The sequence below is a fragment of the Carassius gibelio genome, chromosome B20, assembly GCF_023724105.1.
Source record: "Carassius gibelio isolate Cgi1373 ecotype wild population from Czech Republic chromosome B20, carGib1.2-hapl.c, whole genome shotgun sequence".
Taxonomy (NCBI): Eukaryota; Metazoa; Chordata; class Actinopteri; order Cypriniformes; family Cyprinidae; genus Carassius; species Carassius gibelio.
The window spans coordinates 9,448,022-9,464,919 of record NC_068415.1 but is presented as its reverse complement, the minus strand read 5'-3'; the positions used below and the strand labels follow the sequence as shown (position 1 = coordinate 9,464,919).

The window sequence follows — 16,898 nt, the reverse complement described above, 5'->3', positions numbered from 1 at the left end:
CAACTGATGTAAAACAGGCTCAGTACTGACTTCATGCACTTGGTCCGGTTTACAGGTGGCTGGCAGGGTGGAGGAGTTCTGAAATACAGAGGATCCTTCACCACCATCAGTGCCTTCTGCTCCGATACCGCATCCTCTAACCTATGAGAAAGAGAGAGAATAGAAACAACATTAAAGACAGTAAAGTGTTAGTAGCAAAGGAAAGAATGGAAAATGGGGGTTAAGAATCTTTATAAAGAGGTTTTAATTCCATGACAACATAAGGAATTTTATAAGGCTCTTGATTTAATCATCTCTTGGTACAGTTGGCTTAAGAATACAATGTGCAAGTGTGCCAGACAAGAAAGTTCCTTTTTATCTTGTCTGCGGGAAAAGACAAGATCTTTCAAATCAACAATACCAACACCTTGTGCCAAGTTCATGCTTAGCGCAGGTACAGTGACCCTATAGTTAAAATAAAGCCAAGAAATCATGGACAACAAAATACTAAAATTTCCATGATGTAGTCATTCACAGTTCAATGCAATAGGAAACATGTGGCCTCTGAAATGTTATCAAGCACTTCTGGCTAGGGATGAGTGACACTGAAGCTCTGGGAAGCTGGATCTAGGTCTCACAACCTTTGCTGACATAGAGTAGCTCATCCCACAGAAGAAGGGAAGTCTGGATTACTTTGTGGGCTTAAGAAGGCAATAAATTAAAACCGTTCTTAATATATTCAATGCTCAACAATAAAAATACTTTACATATGACAAATAAATCCTAGGCTATCAGAATCACAGTCCCAGCACAGATCCAAACTCAAACTGGGACACGGGAGCAAGAGATTTCACAAGAGATTTTAAAACTCTTGCAGGGGTTTATGAACTCCCATTGGAAAACCAACATCTGGATCTCAATCTATATGCTTTAATTCATTCTCCAATGCCGAATTAAATACTTCCATTACCTGCTTTGCTCCTCAGATAGCTAAAAAACTAACCATTTTCAACAATCCAACTACCTAGGATGCATTTCAAAGAACCAATTACACGGTTAAGATGGAAAAGAAAACCTTAGTTCGGATAGGAATGGATGTTAGTGGAAAAACACAGCAGTAATGGAAACACCAGTTACGAACAAGGCAAGGAAATAAAAATGGACCTAAAATTGAACCTTGTGGAACACCACTGATTTTAGCCCCCCAAAAAAAATCTCACAATCATAGCAACGCTGGTGTTCTTGTCTGGCCTAGGCCCCAGGAGGTTTGAAACACGACCCCTGGGAGTGACGTAACTTCAATTTGACTAGAAGCTTGATTAATGTCTTTGAGTAAACACAGATACAGGTTTTAAAAGTAATCATGTCTTCAAATATCAGTCTTTTCATGTGGGTTTTCTGAACTCTTATGAGTTTTATGTTGTTGAAGCAATTATTTGGAAATGAGAAACCAGTATTGCCTTTCAAAACATTGCCCTTGGTAGATAAAATAAACTTAGCTAGCTATCCAGTCATAGTATGTAAACTTGTGTGTGGGGCAGAACAAGTCACTCCGTGCCTGTGCTGACATGTTTTCCAAAACATTAATGGACTCTACAATATTTTAAAGGTAAGGGTATTGGGTGTTTCCAGCCAAACACAGACCATTAAGCATGACTAGGTGTTTGTGCAAATGTAGAAAATAGCGTTACCTGTTCACAGGGTTAGAGGGATCGGTCTGAGGACTGTCTGTCTCCAAGTTTCTCTCCGACTCTGGGGAAAAGCCCAGCAGGTGTCTGCCACTGAACGCAGGGGCAGCAGGAAACGTAGACCCTCTGTCTCCTCCAAGCAGACTGGGTGGGACAAAGAAAAGGAAAGGATTTTAAATAAAGCTTTATATAACACATTCCTTCTGGTTCCTTCAGAACAGATGCATATAGGTTGTATTTAGACTTTAGAAAAGGAATCTTCCAATGGGACCACCAAGTTTTCCTTGTGCTACCAAGTACTCTTCTATACAAATTATTTAATATGACATTCATATACCAATCTAACGTGCAATCATTTCACAATCCAAAATAAATGAATAAATTTACCTCATTGGACCCAAGTTAAAGACCAAGAAGACCATGACCGCCATAAGACACACAGCTCTCCGTTTCGGCGCAGTTGCTTTCAACACAGAGTTCTTAAGAGAAAATGAATAATAGTGAAAGTTCACATGTCATTATACCAGAGGTACAACATTTTGATTTGTAATTAGGTAAATACATTATTAGAAATTATAGAAATATTATAAAATGTAACATGAATGGAAAACGGTTCACAATATGGTCAATAACATGAACTTAGATATTCAAATTTAATTTCATGTTGACTTAAAGTGGGTCGGCTAAATAATCCAAGATCTTTCTTAAAATTAAAGCCTGCGAAGAGATCAAGGTAGATGGACACCAACCTCACTCATCAGGCCTTCAACTTGTCTTTTCAATGTGCCATTTTCATTCTTCAGCTTCTCGTTCTCTGACAGCGCCGCCTTCAGACGGGCCTCCAGCGTCAACAAATACTCCTTTTTCTTCTTCCGGGAGAGAGAAGCAGACTCTCTGTTCTTTATCATGCGCTGCTGTCTCCGAGACACACTTGACTAGAAGAAAAAAGAAAAACAGGTCAAAACTAGTAATTACACTAGTTTTGCTCATGAGCTGTGGCACACAGGCAAGGTAGTTTGCTGTTGAACTTCATTTCCACCACATAAATGAGATCTTCATTTCAGACATTTGTACCAGACACAGACAATCTTGCAGGAAAACAGTTTCCCCGATGACTGTTTGGCAACATGGTTGAGTCATACTAAAGGTTGTTCATAGTGCAATCAAACAAAAAAAAAAGGATTGAGGCTAGTCCGATTTTTTTTACTATAGCTCTACCTTTTGTCAAGACAAATGGAGCATGGCTGGACATCCACATGTGCCCGTGGCCCCTATCCACACACACTCTCCACCTAAAGATAATAGCAGACAGGACCATCTGGCATACTGTCCAGTATAGAGGAATGTGAAAAGAGAGACCGACCTTATATCCTATTTTCCATTCAAAGAAATAAGAACGTTTCTGTTGCTCATTACAGGCTGGAACTATAAGTGTAAAAATGAAAAGAAAAAGTATTATCAAAAATAATTACAGAATACGATACACTACTGTAAAAATGTTTTTTTTTTACCTTTATTCACTGTTAATAAGCAGAACATTAGGAATTTGAGGGAAAACTCTTGGTTAATAGCAAATGTTTTCCCTAATCTAAAGTTTTACAAGATTTCTTTTTCAATTAAATGCTGTTCTTTTAAAATTTATATTATTTAAAGAATAAAGGTCTGTTTCAAGCAAAACAGTTTTCAACATTTCAATATTTTCCCATATCACTGTTATGGTGTTATTGTTAAGCACAGGAAACTTTTTACTAACCCCAAACTTTTGAACAGTACTGTATGTATTTTAGCGGTCACTGGAAGTGTTACCCAAATAAGCTTTGGGTTGAGGGATTTGAACTTTCTTAATTCAAGTATATAGCAGTTGTAATTGGATATCGCTCCTACACTGGTGTTAGTCAAAAGTTTAAAAAACAACTACATTTTCTAGGCACAGATATAACAATGAGCCTGTTTTCTTACAAAAAAAAACAACAACCTTTTAACAAGTTATGAATTTATGTGTGCTCCACATTAACAATGTTCTGGAACAGGATTAAAACTCTTACCCAATTAAACACAGTTAATTAAGCTTACATAAGCAGAGTCTGCATATAATCAAACCTCCACCCCTGACAAATCTCAGGGGTCAGATGCTTGCAGCAGACATGTCTGAGAACAGACCCCACCCTAAAGAAAGGAGAAAGACGAAGGTGCACAAAAGAACTTTACTGCAATAGACTAAAGAAAAACCGAGACCACTAGTGGGGTGGGGTTGACCGTTCTCACAGCCAGACCATTTTAAAACTGTGGCCTAATAGTCCTGGTGATTAAACCGCTTGGAACGCCATGTGTCTGTTTGTGCTCCCATCTCATGAGAAAATGCTCCTAAAACCGGGAACCGGGCCATGGCCAGGGCCTGGGAATGAATAACATGTTTGGTTACAAGAGCGTGGGGTGCCATCACCATGGTGATCGAATCGGGTGGGAGGGGAGGGATTGGTGGATGTTGGCACAGATCACCAAAATTCAGCATTACTGAAGATTTGTGGAGAAACAATGTTCGGTAAAACTATTTTAGGGTCTCTTAACTAGTTGCTTATTAGTACTGCATATAACTAGAATATTAGCCATTTATTAGTACTAATTGAGCACATATTAATGCCTTATTCTACATTAATTTATTCTACATCCGTAAACCTACCAATACCTATACTTAACTACCTTACTAACTATTAATAAGCAGCAAATTAGGAAGTTATTGAGGGAAGAGTCGTAGTAAATAATTAAGTGTTAGTTAAGTGTTCCCTATTCTCAAGTGTTACCTAATGTTCATGACATTTCAGTCCCATATGACTGAGGGAATGTCCTTTAAGCAAAACCTCAGTATATTCAAACCAAATGCCAATCACCCAACACTCAGACTAATGGCAGTCACTTGATGAATTACAAATATGAGTAATGCGTACAACTTAAGGAACCTTAATAGCACAGCCAAGTAGGCTCAAAACATTTAAAACCATCATTTAACCAACCAATTTAAGTCTCTGACACACTCTTGGTGAATATATGTATTAAGTTAGCTCATGGTTATTACCCAAAATCACAAAGCAGATATAGCAGTATTATACAAAAAATACTGTTGTAACTGAGCTTGAAAGCTATGGTACTTTGTTTGGCATCGCCTTCAGAAATACATAAGGAATTATGAAAGATTTGCTAAAGTGAGAAATAGAAAAAGATGTGCTTAGAAAAGTGCTTTAGAAAAAAAGTTAAATACATTTGCCTGTTGTGTCCAACTCACCATCTTTTTAAAACTTCACGTAGATCAAATAGTCTCTAAATCTGCATTCTGGAGCAATATCCTAGTTTCTAGATGGCATTCACAACCAAAACTATAATTAAAGGAACAATTTTCCCAGGAATGAAAATTGTGTCATTTTTAACTCACCCTCATGTTATTCCAAACCAGTACCTTGTTATTTTTCTATGGAACACAAATACAGATTTTTTACAGAATCCTCTCACATATCCTTTCCATACAATGATAGTTCACAGTGACCAAAAAGTACCATAAAAGTAGTTCATAGTTTTTATGTCTTGGCTGGTATGTAACTATGTATTAGTGGTAAGGGTAGGTTATACATGATATTTATTGGGTTAATAGTCTGACGATGTGGGTAATGATCTGATGCTGTGGTAACCCAGAATTACAGAGTTGCTCAGATCATAGTCCTTCTCTATTACTACATAACTGCTAGTTTAATCAAGGCGGATTGTGATTGTCTACTATCTAGAGAGAAGAGCGGATAAATGTTAATTACATAATTTACTACATTTAGAATAACATACATTTTCTGACGACACATGGGCCAATGCATTTTTTAAAAATATATACTTTCCGTCTGCAATAGTGTATTAATTTGATTGAAACTGACAAAGACATGTATAATGTTACAAAAGATTACCATTTCAAATAAATGCTGTTCTTTTAAACTTTCTATTCATTAAAAAATATAATGTCTATTCATCCTGAAAAATGCACCACGGTTTTCACAAAAAACATTAGCCAGCACACCCAATCAGCATATTAGAAATATTTCTGAAGGATCACGTGTCCCTGAAGCCTGTAATAATGGCTGCTGAAAATTCGGCTTTGCCATCACATTACCAAAACACATTTTTACATAAATTGAAATAGAAAAGTTATTTTTAATTGTAATAATTTTTCACAATATGACTGTTTTACTGTATTTTATTAAAGGGGGGGGGTGAAATGCTATTTCATGCATACTGAGTTTTTTACACTGTTAAAGAGTTGGATTCCCATGCTAAACATGGACAAAGTTTCAAAAATTAAGTTGTATGTTTGAAGGAGTATTTTTGTTCCAAAAAAAACCTCTTCCGGTTTGTCACAAGTTTCGGAAAGTTTTTTTTCGAGTATGGCTCTGTGTGACGTTAGATGGAGCGGAATTTCCTTATATGGGTCCTAAGTGCGCGCTCTTCTACCGGAAGAGCGCGCGCTCCAGTATAGCAGAGCACTGAGAGGCTGAGCACAGCCTGATCAGAGCGAGAGCGTCACGAAAAGTCACAAAAGAAGTGTGTTTTTGGTTGCCAGGGCAAGACAACCCTGCACAGATTACCAAAAGAGAAACAGCATTAAGGGACCAGTGGATGGAGTTTATTTTTACAGAGCATCAACGGAGTTGTGCAAGTGTTTTTGTTTGTTCCCTGCATTTCGGATTGCACATCGTTTATTTCTTAAGGATAATGCAGTCCCAACGGAAAAGGGTCACGATTGTGTGTTGGAACCACATGCGGTGAGTAAAACTGCTTCAAATATCTCTGTGTTGTTAACTTGGCTATCGGCGCGTAAGCACATCAAGTAAACAACATGCGATGTTGTCATCAAACTGCACTTTCCACATGTACAGCTTAAAAAAAAAAAAAAAAAAAAAAAAAAAAAAAGATGACATAAAGTGGAACTTATTCATTTTCCAAAACCGCTAAGCAAATATATACAGTTTCAGTACATACCACACAGCATACCGCCTTTTCTGATGCTGCTCTTGTTAAATTTCAGCCTCTGGATCTGTGTCGCAGCTTCCACATGCTCTCAACTCAAAAGCCTACTGGTGCTCGTGATTCTTTAGCTCCGCCCACACGTCACGCCTCTAGGCGCTCGTGTTTTTCCGGGAAAAATCGGTACAGACTATCTTTCTCTTATAAATATAATAAAAATAAAGACTTTTTGGAGTTATGAAGGATGCAGTACTACTCTATAGGTACTCAAGATTAACAGGAGATTGAGTGAAAACGAGCATTTCACCCCCCCTTTAAATTAGCAGAGTCTTGCGAAGCAGTCAGTAAATAAATCAGTGAGGCAATTCTTTTTTGTGTAAAGTAAAAGTGTAAAGGGTCTTAGCCTACAGTCTTCTGGGGCAGGGAACAAAAATCTGCTCGACGCTGCACAGACCGTCTTGGCAAAGATCATTAACCTTAAACAGCTATAACAAAGCATTACATCCAATCTGTTACACAGTCATCAGCTTTCAGCTGTTTCAAACATACCACGCCGCAATAACTCACAAGCAGCCACACATAAACACACCTGCCCCACCTGCCAGTTTTACTGTTTCACTGCAATTCCTCCTAAACCCCCTCAAACCCCAAATCTCCTCTGAGGCCAAACCACAAGCAGCCCTAGTTAAGCCACAGCTGTGCTAACTCTCCACAAATACACACACACACTCAGCAGCTCTCTATGGGCTGTGACAGTTTCAATGGGCCTTCACATTTTACCACTGCGCGATCATGACATTAGCACAGAAAAAAAAAAAAAAAGACTGCCTATTTTTAATCTTAAAAATTCAAGTATTGGCAGCAAGTGATTGTGTTTTTTGAAGATAACAGTTTCTCCCATGAAACCTGTTGTCTTTTATCCAAAGGATACAATAAACTGAACAAATGTTTGTACAAAACAGTTCAACAACAATCCTTACGTCACAGTCTGCGACATGGGTGGGTTGGCGTTATTATTTTAACCAGTGTGTTAAAACAAACCGAAAGAAATAAGCATAATATATACATGTAATACATAAAAACAATATATATACACATACGTAAACATCTATACAGAAACATACACATATTTATGTGTGTGTGTGTGTGTGTGTGTATTATAATGATTTAACATAAAGATAGATATCTGATACATATATTTTATACATATCAAATTAACACAAAACATACAGACATACACTAAAAATGTGTACGTATGTAAGATCCTATAAGCAGGAAAAATATCCTCATCCTTGAGCCTGATTACATAAGATGTATGAAATGCACAAAGGAAATCTCTTCATTTTTTTCCTTACTCTCTACATAGAGTGGCCTGCGTGAGTGTGAGAGTTCATGCATAAGCGTGTGTGTGTTTGCCACGTAGGAGTACAATACCCCAACCAAGAATATGGAGCTCAGAATAAAGGACAAAACCAAAAGCAGGAGAGAGAGTGAAAATGTGGCTGTGCTCTGCTAAAAAGTTTTTTCTTCTTTTTTTCTGAAAGCCGACAGACGTTGAGGCTTCAGAGGCAAGTCTTTCATCATATTCCCCTTAACTTTAGATCAATCTAATTTAGTCATTGTTTACATAAACACATTAGATATTCTTTAGCCTATTCACACCTCCAAACATGTAAGTCTACATTTGAAACATATTTTGGAGAATGATATTTCTAAAATTACATAAAGTTGATTTCTAATTACAGACTAGAATAAAATTGATACCTGCAGAATCGCAACATGCAAAGAAAATTTGGATTTTTACTAGGAAACCACTGGTGTATATGGAGACAATAACAGTTGCTATAAATGTGTGAAGTTGTTTTGCTTCTCTTTCTGCCCAGACATTCACGACCGAGTCTAAATGACAGCTTGTGTGAACTGAATTCATTGAACACAGTGTATAAAAATCACACAGGCCATGAACTACCACATAAATGTGCAGATGGGAATGAAATGCACATGCATGGGGCTGCTGCACAGCTGATACTAATCCACTAAATAATGATAAAATATGGATCTCACTAAATGTGTCATTTTAACACTGTCGGAAACAGAACTCACGAGACACTACACCATGGGCGTTTTAAACATATGAAATTTATATACATAGTCCATTCAGTTGAGCAACACCAGAAAAGTAAATGCCCATTCATAACAACTGTGCTACACCACATTGCGTTTTTAATGGAATGTGCTGAATAATGCTTCCGAGCATGCCATAAAATTAGTTATGGATGTATATCCTAGTGATGTGGAGCAGGCAGCTGCAATGTGATATATAATTTTTTTTTCCTGCCATATGCCTCTTCAAGCTGCTTCAGAGTGCAATATAATGATTGCAAAGTAAATACTGGACTATAATGATATTATCACACTAATGAATGCATTATTAGGGTGTACCATGCAGACAATGTACTGCCACATAGGTAAAATACCCTGCAATTGTAAATTTAGTATAATAAACTGGTAAACTTAAAGTCTGCTAAATTGGAACAACTAACTAATAAATGCATTTTAACTATGCAGAAGAAGTGCTGAAGTCCAACTGAAGATATACTAAAATAAATTTGATTGTGCTGTGGAAAGATTTCAAGTATGCTTCAGGTACACTTTAAACATCTTACATTTAAAGACCGAGATTATTCAAAGATCACACAATCCTCATCAATATTGACATTAAAACACTTTTTACGCTTAATATTAAGAAATGTGCATTGTACACAAGTACTACTACAAATATAGTCTAATTCTAATTTTTATCTTAGTAATTTTCGAGGTGATATGTCAGTCAATATGTTAATAGATTTTTTTTTTCTACGGTTATGATGATACTTAAATTAAAACATACTGTGGAAAAAAATAAATAATGTGAGATAAAAAAACAACACACAAATACAAGAACACAACATTAAAAAAAAAAAGTCTAAATACTGATGGTGTAAATATGCAAATGCCATAACACTATATACACATTTTAATATCCCAAACACATGAAAACATGTATACTAATGTGCTAGAAGCTAACACGTTAAGCAAGAAGACTTCACAATTAAGTAATATCTTAACAATAGCGAATACTTTCACATGCTCAATTTCACAGCTCAGTTTTCACATGCTGTTTAAAAATGATTACATTCTTGATAATTTGTGTCATTGTAGACAGTCACTACATGAAGCACCACATTTTTTTGGGACTCAAATTTAGTATATGCCATGTGTCAAATAAGATTATAGGACAAAATATTGACTAAATTTAAGGCACATTTTGATCAAACCATAAACAATGAGTAAAACTGTAAAAATCTAGATTAAAACATTTGAAAGGTGTTTTCTCACACAGCTGCTGTTAAAAAGTCTGATGTTTAGCAGTAATTCCTGACATTACCCAGCGATGTTTACTGCATGGCCTGTGTTTATCAGTACTTCTATGGAGGTCCGTTCCCTCTCTGTTCACACCCAATCAATGCCACCCAATATACATATGAACGAAACTTATGTACACACAGGTGTTGTTTTTTTTAATTCAGACAATTTGAAAAGAGCTGGCAATGCAAGTTGTATTATCCCCCAAAGTGGGAAAAGACAGCACTAAATGCACAGGAATTTGGGACTAATCGTGAACTCCATTTAATTAATCTGAGGTCAGTTGAATCTACAGTATGTCGGAACAAATACTTTAATGGAAAATAATGAGCTCACTGTTGGTCTGTAACTAAGGACACAGGGACTGATGCTAACAGTAAAAACAAGAATATTATGGAATATTATTACAATATAAATTACTGCTTTCCATTTTCATACATTTCAAAATGTAATTTGTCCCTTTGATGGCAAAGCAGAATTTGTCATTTGATTCTACAGAAATCTACTATTTCTATTACTGCCAAAGAAAAGGGGTTTTCAACAAGAGCTTCATGACCCCTGGGGAGACTTCTACAATTATTATCATTTTTTATAAACAAAGTGACAAAATACAATAAACACCTTTATATAGTATAAGATAGAGGTCCAAATGCGTGTCTCTCTCCTATTTCTACAATAAGACACCCTTCTCTTCTCTGAACTATAAACAGTCTAATTTCTCTCATCTGGGAAGAGCTTTTTGCTGATGTCAGGACAGCACATATGGAAGAACACATGCTTCCGATTAAGAAACCAGTTGATGAGTAAATACTATCAAAGTAAGACCAGATCCATGGTCATTCAGGTTCCCCCTCTATCTTTACTGTCCTGCATATTTATTTAAAGTCACAACTAGCACTTTTAAACTATAACCATTATCAAACAGTTTTCCAAATCACCCCATTCTAATGTATGGAAAACAGGAAAGCCCCACCCCAAACTCATGCTATTGGTCGAGCCAGTGTTGCCATGTCGAGACACCCAAACAAACAAAGCAATGTGGAAAGTATACTGCACAGTCACACTTTTTAGGAATTTCAATCCATTTAAATTTTTGGGAGAGGAAATAACACAGCAGCAGCTGTAAAGCTTTGAGCAAGTACACTTGAATTAGAGACCGATGCTATACTAAGTATTACTGAGATGCAGTACTATTACTGGGTTTCTTCCGTACTGAAATTGCACATTAATAATATGTCTAAAGAAAAAAATATTTTATCACAATTACATGTTACTGTTACAATATAATTCCTTTTTACCAGTTTAATTTTACCAGTAAAACTACAAAAACTAAAATTGGTGCATACATTACATAGATCAAAAGCAAGACATTTATAATTTTTATAATATAAAAAAAAAACAAGTAGAAAACTTATTTTATATTGTAATTTCATGATATTTTTAATGAAGTCTTTGTGAGAATAAGAGATTTCTTAAAAAAAAAAAGAAGTGTGTGTAAACACCAAACATTTGAACATTAGTGTAATAGTGTAACTCACTAATCATGAATATTAGTGTATCATCACCACAACTTGAGAAAATGCTATATTATTACAAAAAGTGGCTGATGTTTTTTTTTTGTATGTGGGCCCGAAGTGAACTGTCAGATCAAAAATGTTCCGTAACAAGATACTCGGGATGAGAGCAAGTTTTTGTAGCAATAAAAAACTAATCTGATAGCTGATATTAAAATTTTCTCTTGAAGATTATTACAGATAATTCACAATGTGACCATACAAAAGTTATTACTATAAAAACTTAAATATTTGCAAACACTTCAATGAATGTTTGCACAGAGTTTATCATGACTGCAAACCACACTTACCATCTAATCTACAAGCCAAAGCAAATCATGCTGGCTTGTACATCAGTTCTCTGCTGTTCAACAAAATTGCTGCTCTTCTGGTCATTCGACACCAAAAAACTATTTTTACATGGAACATCACCAAATCTTTTACTTTCACTGTCAAATATCTATCTTTCTGAAAAACTGAATTCTAATAACAGCTATTTTGTGATGCAGATCTGGATCTGGGAGAAGAAGAAAATATATATATATTTTTTTTAATTTGTCAGTTGGAGAGTTGCTATAAACGAATTGGCTTAGCAATCTTACACAACTTTTAAGAGATGCTGCTGCTAAAAATATAAAAACTGAGCTTGTTAAACTCAGTGAATGACAGCTGCCTGGAACCACATGCAGTGATGATTTAGGAGTCACAAAACACATCAAAAGCTCCCTTAACCAATATAATACCCAGTGGTTTGCGGTCATGTAAAAACTTACATCATCCTCAGGGGTCGAATTCGGCAGTGTCATGGCAACCACAGGAGATGCTGTTACTGGTGCAACAACAGAGACGGTTCGGTCCTGAGCCAGTGTTGGCACTGTGACTATATGTGTGGGCACCGCCTGAGGCGTCTGAAGCTGGACAACCCGCGTAGGCTGAGACAGCAGCATTCGCTGACCTGCAAGAGAAACATACACTGTTTATACACTTTACCATTCAAATGAAGCAAGAAATGTGCTGAGTGCAACTCATTGCTATTTTTCTTCATTAATCTCATTTTAATCAAAAAAGGAAACAGTTGGGCTAAGCACCATCCTTCACCCAGAGCCAAACACGTCACCTCCAGGTAACGCAGACAAACACAATTTGTCAGGCGTGACGGGTTGCTTTGGTGTTGAGTTAAATGAGAGGAATTTGCGGTGGCTCCCCAGCAGGGGTCATTCCGAACGACTTCCACTCTCTCAGCCACCCACTGACTTAACCATCAGGCTCTCAACAAACTACAATTAACCTCGCTCCAAAACTCTGCGGATAGCCAGAAAATAATTATTGCAGCAGAACGCAATCAGTTCAAAGTGCACTTCCACAATCGTTCGCACGGATGGATTCAATACATATGTAAGCAGCTTGTGGCAGGTCTCTCTTTTCGCAAAAGGCTTGTTGTTTGGCCACACTATAGAACCAAGTCTCTAGGGGTTCAAATAAGATGGGTACAGGATTCAATTCAGGCTGCTCTTGCCTTCTGCTCTGCTTGTGTTTTCCAGGTGTGTGAGGTAAAGGTTTATATTTTATATAATATGTGGGTTAATTTGGCGACTGTTGATTAATCTATTTGTACATTAACATTAACACATTTATTTTTAGTGTATTCAGTGTTGATTTGTATACCAGACAGGTCATTCACATCAACTTCCATTCTGCTTTTTTCTAGGGCAAGCGAGAAGGTACACTGTACTGACACAAAAGGATGCAAGAGCAATTCCCTGTCTGCATGAAGATAGACTTTAAAATGAGACGCCCACCAATAGCACAAACAAAAATTGATGCCTAGTGCCATCTGCTGGTTTTTTGTAAGCATGCAGCGAGAGCTGCAACACAACCTAAAATACACTACTCATTACAACATGCAACAAATACCTGATCAACAAAAATAATAACACGATCAAACAAAAATAATAAAAGGGATCATACCAAGACTTCCTTTACATATCAGACTTTATCAGACTGAAGTGTGGCAGGTTGGCTTTCTTCATTACCTGTAGGGGGTGCTTGTTGAATGGTGACCGGTGGAGGTTTTACTACAGGCAGAACTGTAGTCCGAAGAGGCTGGATGATGATGGTCTTAGTCTGAAGATGGGGGGCCGCAGCATGTGTGATGGGTACCGTGGTAATAAGCGGTTTAGGCTGAATGGAAACCTTGGGGCTAAACTGAATGGGCCTCTTCGCTGGCTGGAGAGGCTTTGCTGTGTGAACAAATGTATCATCTTACTATAAATTGAAGATGAATGATTCAAATAAGGACATTAATGTTCTTCACATACCTTTTGACTGACTGGTCCTCTTGGAAGGCTTCGTCTCAGCAGGCGCCTCAGCAAAGCCACTTGAGTCAGAGCAGACAGACAGCGGAGAGGGCTGAGAATGCCACGAGACTGGAGACAGTGCCTCATCCTTAACAAAAAAGAATGTAGACTATAAGAAGAATTTAGCGAGTATAGCAGCATAAGGTAGGAATATCATGAAAAGCCGTCAGTGCCCTTACACAGAAAAAAAAAAAGAGAACTTGTAAACATGTTACAAATAGTTAAACTTATAAAATATATCTATTTCCCTGCATTTAGTTTCATTCGCCCATCCATCTATTTTCAGAAAGCAATAACGTGCTTCCTATACGTTTATATGTCCCTTTGCAGGATGTTGCATCATTCAACAGAACACCACGTGTTAACATTCAGTGTATAATAAGCAAACTATAACAAATACATGTCATGTTACATAATACATTAACTTCAAGACTGTGAGGTGACACTAAGATTCTAGTGTTAAGGATTTCAATAAAACAATGTGTATTTGTCAAAGTGACATTATAGCTCTTTGAAACCTTGAAAGGGACACTAGCCATTTTTGAATACACATATTTCAAAACAAAGCTGGAAACTTCTCAATGCGAGACTGATTAATTAGTTTGATGATGTGCTGAGAGCTGATTAAGACATTCATTAACACGCTGTAGTCTTAATTAGACACCTAATTCACATGGGTGTATGTGCGTGTCTGCCCTCCTGATCTCTGAACTACAGCAGCTGGCAGGATCACTGAAGCTCAAACACACTCCATCTGCGCCTCTGACTGATCCAGTCAATAAAAAAATAAAAGATTTTGTGTGCATATAACAACAACAACAACAAAAATTTAATAAAACAGATTTTATTTAAAATTGTACGAAATTATATTTGATGGATCTTATGTTACAATTGTGTCTCATTAACTATTACATGTATCTTTGCATATTGATACATGTAAAAAGTGCAGGTTAGTTTCTCTGTGATTGTGGAGTCCAAAAACACTGGACATTTTTTTAAATCACTCCCTGACAAATAAGATGCAAATTTCAGTGAAAGGACTGTGTATTTGTTTTAGGGTGGAGCTTGACTCACATGTGTGGAGCACGGTGAGTGGGGCTCCACTGACGCTGGTGAGGACACTGAACTGAGTGTGTGGTTTGGTGACAGCGAGTCCACAGTTAAATCACCATCTGTGAGAGCAGATAGATTGAAAAAGGATAGAAATGCTTTGGTACATTTCACTTTGCTAATACTTGAAGCAATTCTCAGAAATATTTAGTTACTTTGAATATATTGCTGCTGTAGACATTTAGAACATTTGAAAAGATTGCCAAATACACTGAAAACGTAAAAATATTACCTGATCGAGGGCTACTGTTTTTCCAGCCATCTGAGTTCCACGCTGGGGGCTCAATGTCAAAGTTCAGGTCAGGGACAGAGGTGTCCTAATACAAAACAGTTCCAAAATCCTTAAATTGCTTACATTTTTTTTTTTACAAATATCTGGTTATAGCTACAGCCAAACCCAAAAAAGTAATGAAAAAACTTGTTAGTCTTTAAAAGATGCAATCTGGTTTTCAAAATGCAATTCGAAAAAAAGGGGAAAAAAACATATGCAACATATTTTGACAGATCATCTTTGCAGGGGTTTGACTCACATAGCCTACACTTTCCACCAGAGCGTCCAGAAGCTCATCAGCATCCCCAAGATCTTCCAGCTCATCAAACAAACTGATATCTACACAAGTAAAAAACATTGTTGTGAATTTAAATATGTCTGAGGGCAGATGGATGCAAAACAAAGAAGTAAAGCCAACAAACCAAGTGCTGAAAGCATGAGCGCAAGACAGGAAATCAAAAATGTATCAATTTCATAATCTTTTGAGTTGTGGGTTTGTAACCAGGTCATACTACCTGCAAGAATTCACACTGAGGTGTTATGTAACAAGTAATTTGGTTTCAATTCCAGTTTCTTTTATATGTGTTAACCAAACCCTAAATGACATACTATTATTTACTAGTAACCTTTGTATTGACAACAGTACAACGAACTATACTGATTAATATGAATATAAATATTATATGGACATGAACACAAAGTAGCCTAATCCAAAATAAATGTGTAATGACAAAAACTTAATTAAACGATGCTGTAGTCACAATTCATATTTTACCATGTTTATATTTTTGATTTAACTAACGTACATTTTAAAACCGAAGCCATAAAAACAAGACTGCGGATGTGTGGTAGACAGGTTCACCAGTCAGTCATCTAAGTTACAGCAAATGAGAAATGACTACCGGTATATACATATAAGTCGCTTCATAAAGACAATATTTACGTATAGACACTTTACTCTAAGTAAATAATACTGAGGTTGGCGTTTATCGCGAGCGACAGGCGCAGTGATGGATATTTCTAGAAAGCGTATCTTACCCCACTCTCCATCCTGATCGATGGACATATCCCCCGCTTCCTTATTCAATATCGATGGATTTACGAAATCTAACATTAAATCTGACGACATTATGCCACGAACACATTAGTAAGGATTAAAAGTGAGTCGGATGAGTAACACTATCGCTGAGTTCTGAGTGAAGTTGTAAACACTCGCTTTTCCCGATTCTGGTGAAACTACATAACAATGCTGCAAGTACACGTCTAGGTTTACGGTAACTCTACGGGTGCCGGACTGGGTCATACACAAGCCTTCTTGTAGCCGGCTCGTTTTTCATCTCTACACCACATGGTGGTAGTAGACAGTCGGTCTTCCAGCATATTCGTTCTCATTAGACTCATTTTGCCGAATCGGTTCATTTGAGCAGTTAAAGAGCCGGTTCAAAAGCTGTTCCAGATGTTCTTTTCACCATCACGCGGACTGTCAGCGTCTCAGTAAAGACCACATAGCCCCGTTACGGCGCCCCTGTTTATTAAT

General features: G+C 37.0%; 1 protein-coding gene across 1 annotated transcript in view; it reads right to left on the bottom strand.

Annotated features, from left to right (window-relative positions):
* Nucleotides 1–16,659, bottom strand: part of atf6 (activating transcription factor 6) — a 33,108-nt gene extending 16,449 nt beyond the window's left edge. Inside the window, exons 1-11 of the mRNA XM_052586638.1 lie at nt 16,400–16,659; nt 15,621–15,700; nt 15,323–15,407; nt 15,055–15,152; nt 13,942–14,068; nt 13,657–13,863; nt 12,397–12,578; nt 2,417–2,602; nt 2,055–2,146; nt 1,671–1,811; nt 31–141 (exon numbers count right to left, since the gene is read on the bottom strand). Coding sequence (XP_052442598.1) covers nt 31–141; nt 1,671–1,811; nt 2,055–2,146; nt 2,417–2,602; nt 12,397–12,578; nt 13,657–13,863; nt 13,942–14,068; nt 15,055–15,152; nt 15,323–15,407; nt 15,621–15,700; nt 16,400–16,490 — 1,400 coding nt within the window. The 5' untranslated portion in view covers nt 16,491–16,659. The remainder of the gene's footprint in view (nt 1–30; nt 142–1,670; nt 1,812–2,054; nt 2,147–2,416; nt 2,603–12,396; nt 12,579–13,656; nt 13,864–13,941; nt 14,069–15,054; nt 15,153–15,322; nt 15,408–15,620; nt 15,701–16,399) is intronic.
* Nucleotides 16,660–16,898: the final 239 nt, after the last annotated feature.